The sequence below is a fragment of the Condylura cristata genome, unplaced genomic scaffold (genome assembly GCF_000260355.1).
Source record: "Condylura cristata isolate star-nosed mole 26May11 unplaced genomic scaffold, ConCri1.0 scaffold00027, whole genome shotgun sequence".
Lineage (NCBI taxonomy): Eukaryota > Metazoa > Chordata > Mammalia > Eulipotyphla > Talpidae > Condylura > Condylura cristata.
Window position 1 is genome coordinate 15,478,409 of NW_004567128.1, and position 17,246 is coordinate 15,495,654.

At 40.9% G+C, this 17,246-nt stretch overlaps 1 protein-coding gene across 1 annotated transcript in view; it reads left to right on the top strand.

The window, feature by feature from the left end:
- The window catches only part of LOC101636003, a 79,823-nt gene that overhangs the window by 5,285 nt on the left and 57,292 nt on the right, over positions 1-17,246 (top strand). Inside the window, 1 exon segment of the mRNA XM_012730246.1 lies at positions 3,561-3,626. Within this exon segment, the coding sequence (XP_012585700.1) occupies positions 3,561-3,626 (66 nt within the window).

The following is a 17,246-nucleotide window of genomic DNA, read 5'->3' on the forward strand; positions in this document are numbered from 1 at the left end:
TCCCTGGCTGGGAATCAAACTGGTGCTGCAGTGGCTTTGGATTGCTTCATAGTGCTGCACTTTAACCCGTTGTGCCACCAGGGAGGGCCCTGATAAGTGCCCATTTACACAGCAAAGGGAAGATCAACACTTTTCTCATTGACTCATGCAATGTCAGCAATACATATATGTGGAAAAACCATTATTTCCATGTACAGATGGGCAACCTGAAGCTTGGAAAAGTAGAGACTGTTGTCTGAGAACCCATTGTAGAGATTTTGTGTCACTGATTTTTTTCTTAAAATGATGTTGTATGTGTACAGGCTTCTTTAAAGTTTACAAACTTCTTTAATAATATGCATTATTTTCATTTGACGTTCCTCCTCACATGCTCATGAAAATCTGCTTCAAATATTCTTTGCCTGTCATCTATTTTTGTGCCTTTTATTAGAGAATCTGGGAAGCATTACTTTAGAATATAACCCACATTTTAGAAATGAGGAACTTGAGTTTAGGTCTATGTGCTACTCCCATAATTTGTCCTAGATCAAGGAAAGTTTCTTATCCTGGTAAACCGTGGTTTTCATAAGGAAGCAAACAGTCTGTCCAATGTTCTCAAGAAGTCTTGAGTTTGGTTAGTAACTCAGATACTTAGCATAACTGGCTGTCTCCAGCCCTCCTGTCCTACTATCTGAAGTCACCATGAAGCCAAGCACTGTGAGGAGCTTAGGGGCCCCTTCCTGACCACTAGGAGCCAGCGAGCACAGTTAAGAACCCCTGGGCCACTTATATCATGTCCAGTTCATTCAAAATGGGGCAAACGATCGAACATGTTTTTAGGAGAAAAGACATTTGGTTTCAATGAGTACACTGAGATGCCTTCAATTTCTAGAGCCACCCAAGGTTTCCTGAAAGTCAGCCTTAGGCAACTTAACCAGAAGAATATGCTTGCCTTTGGTGTGTCCCCCCAAGCCTTCCAAAATCCCCCCTTTCCTTCTTATCTGCTTTCTCCCCCCCTTACCTGTTTGAAATGAAAAGCAAATGTTTGATTTCCCAGAAACAGCCATTCATGTCTCCTCCCTCCCTCTCTTCTCTTAAGACTAAATGCTCACTCTCTCCCTGTCTCTGCTACTTGTTCTTCTTTCTGCATGTGTCACACTTCTAGAAGGGGCCAGACGGAGGCTGTCGGGAGAGAGCAGGTGGGAAAGGGTTTTCCTGGCTGAGAGCACTGTGGGGCTCTCACAGCCAGGAAGCTTTCCTCTTCAGTTGTTTGTTTGCTGAATTTGAAATCATAGCGTGTTTGAGAATAACCCTATCCTCTTCTGGAGTATTTAGGTGTAGAGCCATGATGTAGTGCACTTTACTCCCAAATGGTTCAATAGAAAGAGAGTAAATGGCATCTATATCTATCTCTCTATAGATATAACATATCTATCTATCTATCTATCTATCTATCTATCTATCTATCTATCTATCTATCTATCTATCTATCTATCTATCTATCTATCATCTATTTATCTATCTATCATCTATCTATTTATCTATCTATCTGTCTGTCTATCAAACCACTTGAGAGTACTGGGTAGAAAGAGAGAACAAATGATAAAGTAGATGAGATCAAGATGTCAATAATAAGTGACTCCAACAAGGGGCCTTCTGTTCTTTGTACCATTCTTATTCTCACAACTCTTCTGTATGCTCAAAACTACCTCTAAATAAATTGTCAAATATTAAAGCTACTCTTTTCATCAAATGAAGTTTCTGTGGGTGAGCAACTACTTTCTAAACCACACTGCCCACTTTTCCAGGAATTGTGGCTTCAGAGTGACCCTGATACCCCTCACCAGTGGGCAGGAAGGAGGAAGGAGCTGAGGCCTTGGGAAGCACACGCCTAGGCCTTATGCTACAGCTTGGATCCTCGAAGTCACTTTTCTAACCCAGTCTACTTCTTAGGAAATGGGCCACCCACATTATCTGCCACTCTCCCCACCCCAATTCTACCTACAGACACGTAGACCTGCATAGAGCCTTCCCAGTCCAGCATGTTCTCTCTCTCCTACCCAGGTGTTTGCTTTGACCATTTTCCAAGGCAACACATGGCAAACCCCACAAAGGGTGGGTGTGAGAGGCCTCCGTGACAGGCAGTCAGGACAGCCTTCTGTTTCCAGTCACTTGTTTTTCTGCTGTTACCTTCTGGGAGAGTGGCTACGGAGAGTTTATTCAGGCAAGAAAAAAACAGCCACAGATTCTTCTCATCTCTGTAAGTGTATGCCTGCTCAGTGTGGCCTTGAAGATTCTCCCATGCAGAGGTGACCTTTATTTCTCCACCTTCTGCATCTGGGCTGACTTGTGACCCAGCAGAGGTCTGAGGGCCCAAGCAGTAGGCCTTGCTGTCTTGCTGCGCTGGGAGCTCTACAAAGAGCCAGAGCTGGCCTGCTGGAGGATGAGATGTGGATGCATGGCAAAGTCTTCCTCTTTGCCCTGGTGTGAGATAAGTGAGTGTGACCATCTTAGTCTTCCCATACCCCCCCCCCAAGCCATAGGCTGGCCCCCGACAGAGCGTGAGCTCTGGGGGTCATCAGGGAAATGACCCAGGCAGCCCGCAGAAGAATGAGAAAGAACACCCGTTGGTGGTTGTTAAGACACTTAGCTCTAGGAAGGCTTGGTCTGCAGCTGAAGCTAACTGCAACAAGGCCCAGCCTCCATCAGCAGTGTGTTTGGAATCTGAGGGCCTGGTACCTGTGCACATAGAGCTTCCTTGCTTACTAGCTTCTGGCTTCCCTCTCGGTCAGCTGGGCCCCGGACAGTTGTCACGGGCCAAAATAAAGAACAGGGCCCTCCCTGGTGGCGCAGCGGGCTAAAGCACACCACTAAGAAGCTAAAGCCACTTTGTATGAGTTCCATCCCTGCCTGCCCCGGAGCTGACCTACATGGCGCGGCAGACCTCTCCTGACCCGCCCACTGCTCCCCTCAGCAGTGTACCTTGTCGATCTGCCTGTTCTGCTCCTCACTCTGTCTCTGGTAAATCCTCTCAATGCCCCTGCACCTCTGACCTGTACCCCAGTTCAGTAAGCACAAATAAATAAATCTTTAAAAGAAAAAAAGATACCATATGGTTAAATATGTATGTGGCCTGATTTCTTAATGACAGGCCACTCTAGTGGCTGATATCTTTATCAAGAAGCAGTCAATATATAGATGAACACCAGAGGGTTCCTAGAGAGGCACCCCTCTGCAGTACATTTCATAATGGCGATGGCCCCCATCTATCTCCAGAGAGGGTTCCGGGCAGCAGCCAGAGAGGGTTTGGTAGTTCTGTGAATAAAGGTTTATTACTTTCCTCTCCCTTCCATCAATCAACTCAATGTTAGGGAAAGGAAAAAGGGAAAAGCAAGCCTAATCTTTGTGCCTGCTCATAAAATAAAATGGGCAGAATCTCCCCTCATTCCTGACCTTGAAAGTAACTTTTTCAAAGGTGGAGAAAGCCAGAGAACCTTATTTGATTAGAACTGGAAGCTGGAAGAGTGGATCTGTAGCTTTTAATCTCATTTCTGACGTTTATCCAACTGTTACTGTTCAAGTCAGCAAGGGCGTATGGACGCCTACCCTGTGCGGGATGCAAGGTCAGTGACGCCAAGAACGCAGAGGTAGAGAAGATGGCACGTTGACTCTCTTGAGACATAAGACAGGATGGGCATGGGCATCTCACATGTAACAGGTACTCAAATCAAAGAACAAATGAATGAAAAAAAAGGCAGAATAGCTTAATTTTGCCTTTGAGGCCAGGACATGAAGGTATGAACTTGGTGAAGTGGTGGGGATGAAGATGGATGGGCAGTGTGGGCGAGTCCTGGGAAGATGAAGAACATTTGCTGGAATGGTAGGTGAGAGTAAGGTACTGGAGGCCCGTATGGGCACTTCCGATTGAATCAGAAGACCTAGATCCCTTCACAGAAAATTTTCTTTGCTACTGCCAGGAGCGTGAGGTACTAATAATTCAGAATCACTCCATCCACTTTTAGGGCAGGAAGCTTTCTGGTCCACTTGGATGGTTTGAGTCAGGCCTGCAAATTCATGGTAGATTTGCTTTTAGCTTTTTTTTTTTTTGATTCCTAGAGTTGTTCATCAGGGTACCTGCCCTAGACTTTTTGGCCCCAAGCCCTGAGAATCTGTTAGAGTATATCTCGCTGTATCGGCTGCTGGGTCAGGATGAACCCTGTCCCCGCTGGAACAAAGCAGCCCAATATCGATGTCTGAATTTCCTCTCAGATTAGTCTCTTGTCACACCTTGTTGATGCCTTTAAGAAGATTGAAAGAAATATTTTGGCCAGCATTTTGGCAGTACCTTTGTTCTCCATTACCTACTTCTCCTTGACTGGCCACGGAAATTCTGTTGAATTGTTAAATTTATTGTCCACCATAATTTTCTGAGTACTTCCTTGCTTTTTGATGCACAAGCACATTTGCACAAATCCACACTCCCCGAAACCCCACTGATGTTTTCTGGCTCCTCTTATACTTTCTACATCCTAGCCCTGGAATCAAACATTTAATCCAAGGAGCCTTGATTCCATTTGGTGGGAAATGGTACCTCGAAGCAAAAATTTGGTGTGAGGTACTCTCAATGTTACTGTGGTTCCTCCCCCCCCCCCAGAGTTGATAAAGCTATGAAAGAGTTGGAATTCATTCCAATTCACCATCAAATTATCCTTCCTAGTCTTCATTCAATCCATATGTACATCTCCCTTCTCCAACAGCGATATACCTGACTCCACTATCACTGAAATATTTATTCATTTGCTCAATCCTACTACATAGACTAGAGTTTCACAGTTGCAAACCCACACCATTAAGAAAAGCAAAAAAAAAAAAAAAACTCATCAAGCTCTCATTTGCAGCTCAAAAATTCTGCAGCTCAAAAAATTCTGCAGCTCTTTTTGAATTATATTGAAGATATATTGTCAAAGTGCTGTGTTCAGAAGTTAGCATCACTTCTCAAATCTGCTCAGTGAAGCCACATTGATAGCTTGAAATCAGTCATGAGGGAAGTAGTCACACCAAGGAGAATGACACGTGCTACAAATTGGGCCTTTAAAATTTTTTTGAGGGCATTTTGTTTACCATTTCCCTGCATGCTAGTCACACAACTATCTGAGTTGCTCAGGGTAAAACACCCTAGGAGTATCTTTGATAACTCTTTTTTTTCTTATATTTCACACAGAAATCCAGCAAATTATGCCCATAATTTGATCACTTCTGCAGGGATTGACTGTTTGTCTCCTCCAGGTTCCTATGTTAAAACCCTCTCTCCCAAGGAAATTGTATTAGAGTATAGAGCCTTTGGGAGGTCACTTGTTTAGATGGTGGCCATGGAGTGGAGATACACCATTTTATTTATTTATTTGGAAAGACTGATTTATTTATGCATATAAGAACTGGGATACATGAGGTGCAGGGGGTGAGAGGGTTCACCAGAGACAGAGTGGGGAGCAGAACAGGCAGATTGACTGAAATACACTGCTGAGGGGAGCTGTGGCCAGGTCTGCTGCGCCATGCGGGTCACCTCCCTGGTTAGGGATTGAACTCGTGCTGCAGTGGGTGCAGATTGCCTCATAGTGTTCATAGTGTTGCACTTTAACCCGTTGTGCCACCAGGGAAGACCCCATACCATTTTATACACCTAGCCACGAGGATGCACTTTCCAAAAGTTAGATTTTATCATGTCATTTCTTAATAATCACACGATGATAAATGTCTTTCTTGGATCTATTTAAAAGATAGAATGAATGAAAAACTTCCCAACATGTGCATTGGATTATTGTTCTTTATTTGCCACTCTCTCCCAATCATAAGTGTGCACATGTAGGCTTTCTCCCTGTGACTTTGCAATGCCTGCCGTCATGCAAACACCATGTACTTTCCCATCCCACACGACTTACATTGGTAAATGAAATTTTGGATGATGTGATGTGATGTGAGAAGATTTTAAAATGTGCTCATATGATTAGGCTTCCCCTCTCTGGCTTCAGTGATTGTCAAGAGAAATGGATACCCAGAAACGCATACTCCCTTCACGTAGCCACAGTTTCCAGAATGAGAGCTACGGAGCAGCGCTTGCTTGCAACCTGGAACCAAGCCCAGTTGAACCAACCGTGCGGTCCCAAGAACAAAATCAACCCAACTAGGTCAAATCTCAGCAGCCCCAGCTATTAGTTAGAATATGAATACAGATTATAAACTATGAAGACCCTGGCGGTTGCTTGTTACACAGCATTTATTGCAGCAAAAGTTGCGATATGTGTATAATACACAAACCTTCCACAATTTAAGCTGCCCGACTTTTCCAGTCAATCTTGAAGCTGGTTTGGCAAGGTGTTGGGTTCAGAGAAGGGGTCCTTGGGTGACCTCTGAGAAAAGTTTCACCAGAATTCCTCTTTCAGAGGCGAAGACATTTGGTTATATCCAAAAGAGCAGGTTTATTATTTATAACAAAGGAAAGGAGAAGACGCTGGCACAGACACAGACAGGCAGGAAGAGCTGTTGCTGCAGTTTTGCAAAGGGAAAAGGTTCGTGAAGAAAAACACCTGTGTGGCCACAGGCGGGCAGGGGAGATGCGTTTTGCCCATGCAGAAATTGTCCTTTGGGCGGTTATTCCTTTATGGAATTGTCATCTGTTGTTAAATTAATCATTTTCAGGGTGTGATTGGATTAATTTTGTGATGAACAGCGAGTCTCTATTGTGGCCCCCACCTCCAGATGCCCACATCTGGTCTGCATCTCTGCATACATTCTACTAAAGTCGCTTTTTCTATAGCAGTCTGCCGAAGGACTTTTTATTTCTTCAGCTGGCTTAACAACTATACTCATCTTTTCTACCCCCATCTCCAGTTTCTGATCTTGTGACACCTTTTTCCCAGATATTTTTTTGTACTCCAAGACTCCATCAACTGTTACAGAGGTAGAAACAGAGACACCGAGAGGCAAAGTAGCTTGTAAGGTCACAGTGACGCCTGCATCTGGCCTTCCAACTCAGTTTGACGTCAGAGCCTCTGCTCCTAGCCACTCCACTCAATTCCCTCCACTGCTGTTGGCTCTCCATGTCCTTCTACTCTGCCCATACCTGCTTTACAACTCTGCACATTTCACGATTATTTATACTACTATTCCTCTCCTGTGTGCGTAGATGCTTAGAAATCAAGGACTTAACCTTAGGTATCCTTATGTGTCTGTTATCTCCCTGGTAATAGGGCTGCCCCCTAGCTACCTCCCCTAAATGTTTGTGAATGCTACTTGCTATTGAATTGTTTTGTCATCAGTCAAATTTTCATCACAAATTGCTAGAGAACTGGCCCAAATTGCCTTTCTCTGAAACATGAAAATGACAACATATTTTGAGAGTGATTTATAGGAAATCATGTTCTTCATACAGTTGGAAAGGATACAGTGATAAGGAATTTTTTGAATTTCCCTTCAGGCTCCTGCCTTTTAAACATCAATCAAGCAATCAACAAAGCTTGACTGAACACCGCCTATGCACCCAGAACAGGCCAGCCGCTTGTACAAGAGGTGGCTAACTAATTACTTTGTGCTCTGGTGGCTGTATGTAATTTTTTTTTCAGATCAAGTTTCTTTTTTTTTTTTTTGTCTTTGAGCTGGTAGAATCAATGAATATGGAAAGAAGTTAAGATAAAATAAAAATTTTACCTGACAGCCTTTTCTGGAAGCTTCAATGACTCTGGGAAAGTCTATTGATTCCTAAAGAAAAAATTACCATTCTCTTTTAAGGAAGGGTGAAATAAAGGCGGATTTAGTGTATAAAAGGAATTGAAGCAATTAGCATAGTCTTTTAAAATCCTGGATTATCTCTATTGATTAGGTTGCCTTAGAATTGTTGAAGGTAATGGAAATTACATATGTGAGTGAATCAGAAGTTAGGGCTGTAAACCAAGACCCTTCGTTTTGAAGAGAAAAGTTCAGGGTCAAGAGAATTCAGTTACCAAAATGAAGTGAGAATTTCTAAAGGTTCCAATGTATAGTAGTAAAAATATTATTTTTTTCTCTATAAGGTTAGGTGCTTATTGCATGCATTGAGATTTTGGAAACCAAAAACAAAATAAAAACGAAAAGGGGACTTAGAAGCAATATTTATTCAACCTATTAGTCCTATAAAAGTGAACAGAGAAAGTGGCAATAGTAGGTAAAGTATTATCCTTTTCAAGATTCAACGTTTCTTAGTTTATTTTCTTTCCGTGAATGTATGAACATTTTTCTCAGGAATGGGATATTTTAGGCAGATTCATTACTCTAGCCAAAATGAAAAAGTGCAGACAGTGGAATCCAAATATTTCAGCACTTTCAAGAAAAAAAATAGGTGAGCAAAATATTTCTTCCTTAGTATTGATTTCTTACTGTGTCCATATGAATATACTCAAAGGGAAGAAAGTACAATTTTTGAATGGCCTAGTGATTTGTTTGGTCAAATCTTGCCTGGGTTTTAGAAAAGTAAAACAGACACACATTCCCCTTATCATATACCATATTCTATATCAACAGAATGGTATGTATCCCAGATACAGGGAAAGCAATTTGGGAAAAGTAAATCTTAAGGTTGAGGAAGGAATATAATGATGAAAAACATAATTGAAGTAAGACAGCACAAGCTCAGAATTTTGTTAGTTTGAATTATGTAAAGAATCCTTTATATACAAGGAAGAGGACAGAAGATGATGCTTTGGTAGTTCCATGGGCTTAGTGACACACAATTAGGGCACATATAAAATTGTAACTGTGGGGTTCTCCCTTGTGGACAAGGGGTTAAGTCTCAACACTATCTCACCTACAGCCTGAGTTTGAGCCCTGGCCAGGGACTTCTCCTGTCTTTCCTGCTGCTCCCCTCAGTGGTATGTATCAATAGGCCTGACTGTTTTGCTCCCCACTCTGTCTCTGGTGAATCCTCTCACCCACCACACCTCTGGCCTGTACCCCAGTTCTTCCAGACAAAAAATAAATTAAAAAAAATTGTGACTGTGCACTCCCCAGAGAAAGGGGTGTTTCCAGGTTCACTGCCCCACCCTAAGGAATGGCGGAACTGGGCAGGGAGGGGAAGCTAGAAAAGGCCAGTAAAAGAGGGGGAGAGGGGAGGAAGCTGAGAGGGGAAGAAGCTGAGAGAGATGGGGAAAGAAGATTGGAGGGGGCACATGGAGCAGAAAGACATGTGAAGACGAAGCCATGTCTGCCTCTTGGCCTTGGGCTTGTACCAGGGACTGAAGGGACATGGAAGGAGACACATGGAGTAGAGAAATGTAGAGACACTTGGCAAAGACATGGATGAGAGACCTGAGGAGAAGCTGATCATGGTAACCTTTATCTTGCTTTTGATTTTGCTCTTCTCCTGCAAGACTTGCCTGGTCCCTACTGCCTCTGCTTATGGGTCCCCACCAGAAGGGGCCTCAGACTTGTGACAAGTTTTTGGACCTCAGCTGTTTTGGACCAGCCCTGTTTGTCTGGGCAGTTATCTGAGAGGGGATGGATAACTTTGGGTACTTGATTTGGAAACAATATTCTTTCTGTCCTGTCTATTGCACACTAATTGCATTAATGTTCTTCCTATTGAAGAGCTTACACATTAGAGTATGTTTTGTCTTTATGCAGCAGGTGGCAATTTTGGGGGTCCCAGGGTTCCCCTCACCCTGCTCACTAACAAAACCACATTTTAATGAACAGAAGGGAGACTTGGCTTTGGATGGAAACCTGCATTCCCAGTGTTAGCCATCATTTCACAGAAACAGATGCTGTCATTCATCAGCACTTTCCCATAACGTGGAGGACTTCATCATACTTTTTTTGGGGTTGGGGTCCTAGGATGGTACTTAGGGGCTACAGGAAGCTGAGTCTGTGTGAACAGGTCTGAGTGCATGAATGCTAAGGAACAATTTTTGCTAAATCTTTTGATTCAAGCTCTTTAGGATTTAGTGTGAGAGTTGGAACAGCCAAAAGCTGAAGGATGGAGAGAGATGCATACTCTCTGGTGGGTTAACAAGGCCTCCCAATGGAGGCAGTTAGGGCAATATTTCTTTTCCTTTTTAAAAATATTTATTTATGTATAAGAGCTGGGGTGTAGGCCAGAGGTGCAGGGGTAGAGGTTTCACCAGAGACAGAGTGGGGAGCAGAACTGGCAGATCTACTGAAATGCACTGCTGAGGGGAGCAGTGGGCGAGACAGAGGAGGTCTGCTGTGCCATGAGGGTCAGCTCCTTGGCTGGGGATTGAATTTACGCTGCAGGGGCTGTGGACAGCTTTATACTGCTGTTCTTTAATCCCTGAACCACCAGGGAGGCCCAGTTAGGGCAATGTTTCTCAAGCTACCTGTGGTAGAGGATAGATAGTTAAAAATATTTCCAGTCCACAGCAGACATTGATGCTTTCATAAAAATAAAATAAAACTAAAACACTAGAAAATATTTTTAAAAGAAACAAAGATACAAAATACAAGTCTGCTTTATAAGTTCAACCAACATCAAATTACATTTCAATAAAAATACATAAAACAAGCGTGACATAAAGAAGAAAAGAATTATGGAAACCATACATGTTGATGAGACTGTGCAGTGAAGCGATTAATCTAATCAGCATTACCCAGAACTTCTTATTCTGCAAATCACAACTAAAGAACATTTGAGTGAAATGGAAACTCCCCACATAAAATCCCTATACACATTTTTGAGCAAACATTGTATTTGTCAATATTTGAAGTTTTGATTTAACAAATGATCAGCTTCTAGCTTGTTAGATGGTCTAGTCACCACTTTTCTTGGGGTATAATGCATATCTATGGTTTTGTTCTAATAGCACTTACAGAGGAGAGATCAATCTTTCATAAGTATGCTGACGTTTATAAATGGAGGAAGATATTTTAAGGCAATTTCACCAAGTTCAGTATATTTGTTTTTAACTTTTATCCAGAATGAAATAGCAATGCTGTATTTTCACAATTCATCCTCAACCTTCATCGGCAGCCAACTCTGACTTTCTTATAAAGTAGAATTGAATTTAAATCATCTTATTATGAAAGAAAATAATTAAAGATCCATCAATTTCCTGTGTGTGAATTTGTAATTTGTAAGATATTCAGAAAAAAACTTGTTGTGCATATGTGATATTAGGATTATTATGTAAATCCATGAGAATTGTTAAATTTTGGAATATGTCACAACAATCTGTAAAATTTTTGTTCTTCTAAGGTTCTAACATTTGTTTTGGTTTTTGGAACTTAGATACCTTTGAAAACATGTGCCATGTCCTTACATGGGATAAGCAAAGAGGTTAGGTCATAAATGTACTGAAAATATACCACACAAATATTAAACTGGTTATCTAATTTATATCATTAAAATGTTGGGTTAAACTAGTTTCTTATCTTACAGAAATACTCACAGTTTATTCTGTAGTTTCAGCATTTGTGGCACAACTTTCCTCTTGATTATCATCGTACCCAACACGCAGTAATCATTGTTTATGTTCAGCTTCTCTGTTATCACAAAATATGAGAATAATTTGAAATGTAACGCATTGGCTTTTATGTAATGTTCAGATTTCCCCACGTCAGTAAGTAACTGCTCAGTTCTGCTGGCATTCTTTTCCTAGGAAGATTTTCTTGCTGAAGGAAAGTGCATTGATTTACATTCTGGGGACACCATCATCTGAGCAACTACACGGAATGTTGTTTGTGATTGCAGCTGAGCATCAGAATGTTGCTTCTCCACCAAACCTAGAGTGTATACCACAGAGTGACAGTGCTTTATCATATGAAACACTTGTCCTCACAGTTTTCTACAGCACAGCATCAGTGGTGTTTTCAGCAATGAGGTTAACAACACAATTCTTCCTCAATATTTCCATCATGTTGAAATTGTATACCTGCTAAAAAATTGCAGTATTAACTGTCAATGATATCAAGTTGCAGTGGAAAACACCGCCAGCTTTATGTTTTTTTTTTTTTTTTTATGACTTGGTCTTCCATAAACAAACTCATTCCTGTTGTTGTAAAGTGATGCTGGAGCTACCAGCTTTGCGGCCAATTCAACCGAGATTTCCAAGCAATCATCTTTGTTGTGTCTTTCTCTAATATCTTGGCAGTTGCATTTAGATTTTTAGTCTTACCAAACCAAAGGGCTATTTTCATTTCTTTTAAAAAAGATTTATGCATATATATATGCATGTGCATTTATTTATGCATATAAGAACTGGGGTACAGGACAGAAGTGCTGGGGAGGGGGCGGTGGTGATAGGATTCGCCAGAGACAGAGCGGGGAGCAGAACAGGCAGATCGACGAAGTACATTGCTGAGGGGAGCAGCGGGCAGGTCAGGAGAGGTCTGCCGTGTCTTGTGGGTCAGCTCCCTGGTGAGGGATCAAACTGCTGCTGCAGTGACTGTGGATCACTTCATAGTGTTATGATTTAAACTGTTGTGCACCAGGGAGGGCTTCAAAGGGCTACTTTCTAAGAAACTTGCACAACATGAATGTTTATGTGTGAAAAATTGAATAGCTGCTTTTGTGGATTTTTACTTTCAATATTTTTGTTCAAGGTTTTTTTTTTTTTTAGGTTTTAAACTTACTTATTTTTGTATGTCAATATTGCTAATTTGGTATTTCAGTAGTAACCTCTAGCTAGAAAATCTCCACAAATAATATACTCTGTTTTAAGTACTTTAGCATCAGTTATGGACAGAAAGTGGAATTCACTATTTGTAGGGAAATTATTCTGAATAAAAATTAGTACAAACTCTTTAGGCCTTTGGTTTTCAGGTCCATATCGGTCAGTCTCATTTAGCTTACCTCTACTGCGGTAATAAGAAATGGTGTCTATTTTCTTGACACAAAAGTCTAGTGAAACTTATTTTGCCAAATGTATAATCTAGCCTTAAAATTTACTGCCATAATTTAGTTAATGAAATTAATCTCTAAAAGTAAAATGATTGCAAAAGGAAAGCCTTATTAAAGGAAACAATGGGAAAATGAATGGCAAGTCAATAAAATTTGACTTCAGGAAAGGAAAGAAATGCCAAAATCATCTCATATTTTTAGCCTCTTTAAAGTTAGCAATGACAAAGTCATTCTAAACTACGGCATTCTGTGATGTGGTCTCACTGTGCATAACCTGTGTGCAGTGTGCTTCACATGTAATTTACCAGATGAGTGTGACAACATGCAAGCTACAAGCTGTTCCATTTCTCTTCAAGGAGCCAAGTCCACAGGTATGCTGACATGCTCTTTCTTGAATGTGGCCGCAATGTCAAATTGTTACAAAACTTTCCAAACACTCTCAATTTCACAGATCTCAACCATAACAAACAGCTCATGGTGTAGCATGGGTCTGAGACCCACTTTCTTTAAAGCACAAAATAGAATTTTCCTGCTTACCAGTTATGTGACCAGGGGCAAATATTGCGACCTCCTTTGTGAACCCTTCTAAAATGGAGATAATAATGTTCATCTCAGAGGGCTGTTGTAAAGCTGAAATAATGCATGGGTGAATTTTTCATTAAACAAAAATTAATTGAAACCCTACCATGTGCCAGAAACTTAGAGAAAAGTACATAGTAGAGTATGTCAAGGGCAATCCAGAGTGTTGGGACGGGGTGAGGGTGGAGACGGTTGCAGTTTTAATGGTGTGATCAGGGGAAAAATGTGATCTGATAACGTTAGCAGAATCACCAGCAGAGAGCTTAGTTAGCACTTAGTAGACCAGACAGCCATTATCATAATCAGTTCACTGTGACTTACTATTGCCCTTCAGGAAGCTAAAGTGCTTTTATTTTGGGGTGCCTGGTACAAATGAGTGTGTGTACACAATTATTCACACACATATATACACATTCACACACACTCAACCGCCTTCAACATTTTATTTGGATCCGGCCTACTCCTTCTAGAGAACCTCTTTTGTTTGTATTATGAAAACTTGGGGGCCCAGGTAAGTTGGAGTTAGATTGGTTTTGAGTAGAATGGGATGACATGAGAAACTCATAATTGTTTTTTCTGATTAACATGTAAGATCTGTTAGAAGTTCAAGACGGTTCCAGTTCTCTGTGTGTCTAATTCCACTGTTCTTTCTTTTACTTTGTTCATGCATCGCTCACTCTTATGATCCTGCAAGATGTACTAAATTTGGCAGAATCCAAGGAAGAAAGTACATCAGAGAAGTGAGAACTGTTGTCATCAACTAACCTTCACAGTTGATGTTTCTTGAAGAGTCAACTGACCTTCACAGTCTTTTCAAGAATTACTTACTCTGACAAAACTGTACGCACAGTGTGATTTTTTTCATTAAAAAAAAAAAACTCCACAAAGTCAATGTCTATAGATAAAAAATGGTTATTTTAGAGTGGTGGGATTATAGATACTTTCCAAGTTGCAACAGTCAGTATGCATTTTTAAAAAATAGTCAGAAAAAGCCAATTCAATTTTTTTTTAAAGATAGAAAATAACCCACTCTTACTAATACAAGGAAGCTTGTTCTTTTGTGCTTTCATTTCCTTCACAGAGGAGGTGGAGGAGTGGAATTTATTAGTTTGGGGATTGTTTTGAGAATTTCTCTTTTGGATTGTATCTGCACATTCTCTGAAAAACTCTCTGTGAATTTACTACTCAAACTGCTTTGCTGTTTTATTATTAGACTGTCTTCCTCTAAACTTGGCCGGAAATCAAAGGCCCATCCAGATAAGAATCTCCACAATGTGCATTTTCAGAGCAAGTCAGAAGCTGCTTTGTTTTAACAGTCAAAGAAAGCTTTTGTATTTTCAATTTCAAGTACTCCACAGTAAACCAACAGTCTATATAGATTATACAAAAGGGTTATATGTTGGTTTGAGCCAGTTTCTGGAGGGGAAAAAATCACCACTGAAGAACAGCAAGTGTTTAAACAATGAACTGACAGCTGCCGGTCCATTAGATCCCTCTAAGGGGCCAACTCCTGCTCTTTTCAATTTCGCTGTGATCTGTAGATACAAGTCTTCGTAGCTGAGCTGGTGGCGATGGGCTGTGTTCCAAAAGCATCTGCACGTATCAGAGTAATACCTTTTATCAGAGGACTTATAAGGAAGAGAAATCGTAACAGCTTGGGAAAGGAGAAAAAGAAAATATATACCTATTTCGAGTTTCGTATTGGCCATTTAGATACTTGTAGATTTAGAACTAAAAGCTTGAGGCACTTGATTTATACCATATTCTCGTGGCCATTCTCAACGGTATTGGGATCCATTCTTAGCTAAAGTTTATTTCAAATATGTAAACTGCATAGTTTGCTAAATTGAGGGCTAATTAAATGACGGTGTCGGTCCTTAAAAAATAAAGCCAGCGATAGGCTTCTGATAATAGGTCTAGCGAAGTGACAGGAAAGAATATTTTCTTCAGCTTTAGTTTCAGGGAACTACAATCCTCATAATTTTCTCTGTACAGGAGTCTTTATAGAGTTCATAAGCAGCGACATTTTTTTTTATAACAGTTTATTTTACATTTTTTTCTTCCATCTCAATTGTAGTCCCATCACCAAGTTTCCCATCACCAAGTCACCCGTGTGCCATCACCATAATCCGGTACACTTCCCTCCCCACCCTCCACCCCCGTTTTTGATCCCATTCCCCACTCCATCCAAATTGCTGCAAAAGACATGTGTTTCTCTTTTTTGGTTGCTGAGTAATATTCCATTGTATATATGTACCACATCTTTCTAATCCAGTCATCTACTTTTGGGCATTTGGGCTGCTTCCATGTTTTTCCAATTGTAAATAAAGCAGCAATAAACATGGGGATGCAGGTATCTTTTTCAATCAGTGATTTTGTGTCTTTTGGGAAGATACATAGGAGTGGGATTGCTGGGTCATAGGGAAGCTCCATGTTTAGCAGTTTGAGGAACCTCCAAACAGTTTTCCATAGTGGTTGTACTAGTTTGCATTCCCACCAGCAGTGCAGGAGAGTTCCTTTTTCTTCACATCCTCGCCAACATTTGTTGTTGCTAGTTGTTTGAAGATGTGCCATTCTCACTGGGGTGAGGTGATATCTCATTGTGGTTTTAATTTGCATCTCCCTTATTACGAGTGATGTTGAACATTTTTTCATATGCTTGTTGGCCATCTGCATTTCCTCTTTGGAGAAGTGTCTTTTTAGCTCTTCTGCCCATTTTTTGATGGTGTTGTTTACTTTATTTTTGTTGAGTTTCATCAGTCTCCGTATATTTTTGTGATCAGTCCTTTATCACTAGTTTTGTGTGAGAAAATGTTTTCCCAATTAATGGGTTGTCTGTTTGTTTTTTGTAATGTCTCTTTTGCTGTACAGAGCTCTTTAACTTGATGTAGTCCCATCTATTTATCCTTGCCTTCACTATTGTGGCGTTGGGTGCTCTGTCTTTAAAGATGTCGCTGAAGTATATGTCGTGTAGTGTTTGACCCATCTTTGCTTCTAGGTATTTTATGGTTTCCGTTCTTATGTCTAGGTCTTTAATCCACTTCGAGTTGATTTTTGTGATTGGAGTGAGACAGTGATCTAGTTTCATTTTTTTTGCATGTAGCTTCCCAGTTTTCCCAGCACCATTTGCTGAACAAATTTTCTTTGTATCTTCTTAGCAGCAACATTTTTAAAAAGATTTATTTATGTATACAGAAATGGGGTACAGCCAGAGGTTTAGGGGCGGTGAAAGGATTCACCAGAAACAGAGTGGGGAGCAGAACAGGCAAATCAACAAAGTACACGGCTGAGTGGAGTAGCCAGTGAGACAGGAGATGTCTGTGGCACCATGTGGGTCACCTCCTGCACCATATGGGTCACCTCTGGGTGGGGATTGAACTCACACTTGGCTTAGCTTCACAGTGCAGCACGCCAACCCGCTGGGCTACTAGGGAGGACCCAGGAGCAGCATTTTTGAACAACTCAGGAGTTTGGTTGAGGAGGAGAGGAATAAGTCCTACATGAAGACAAGTGTTTGATTTGTTTTACCCAGGTCTTTCTGCACCTTTGGTTTGGTTCTCTGATGAATTGTTTCTTTTCTACAGTCATGAAGATTGTCTTCCTTTGGGATCCCTAGTTTAGATTTTCAGAGGATGCCATACCAGCATTTGGGCCCACTGCTTGCCCTGACTACATCTTACTCTGACAAAACTGTACGCACAGTGTGATTATTTCATTAAAAAAAAAAAACTCCACAAAGTCAATGTCTATAGATAAAAAATGGTTATTTTAGAGTGGTGGGATTATAGATACTTTCCAAGTTGCA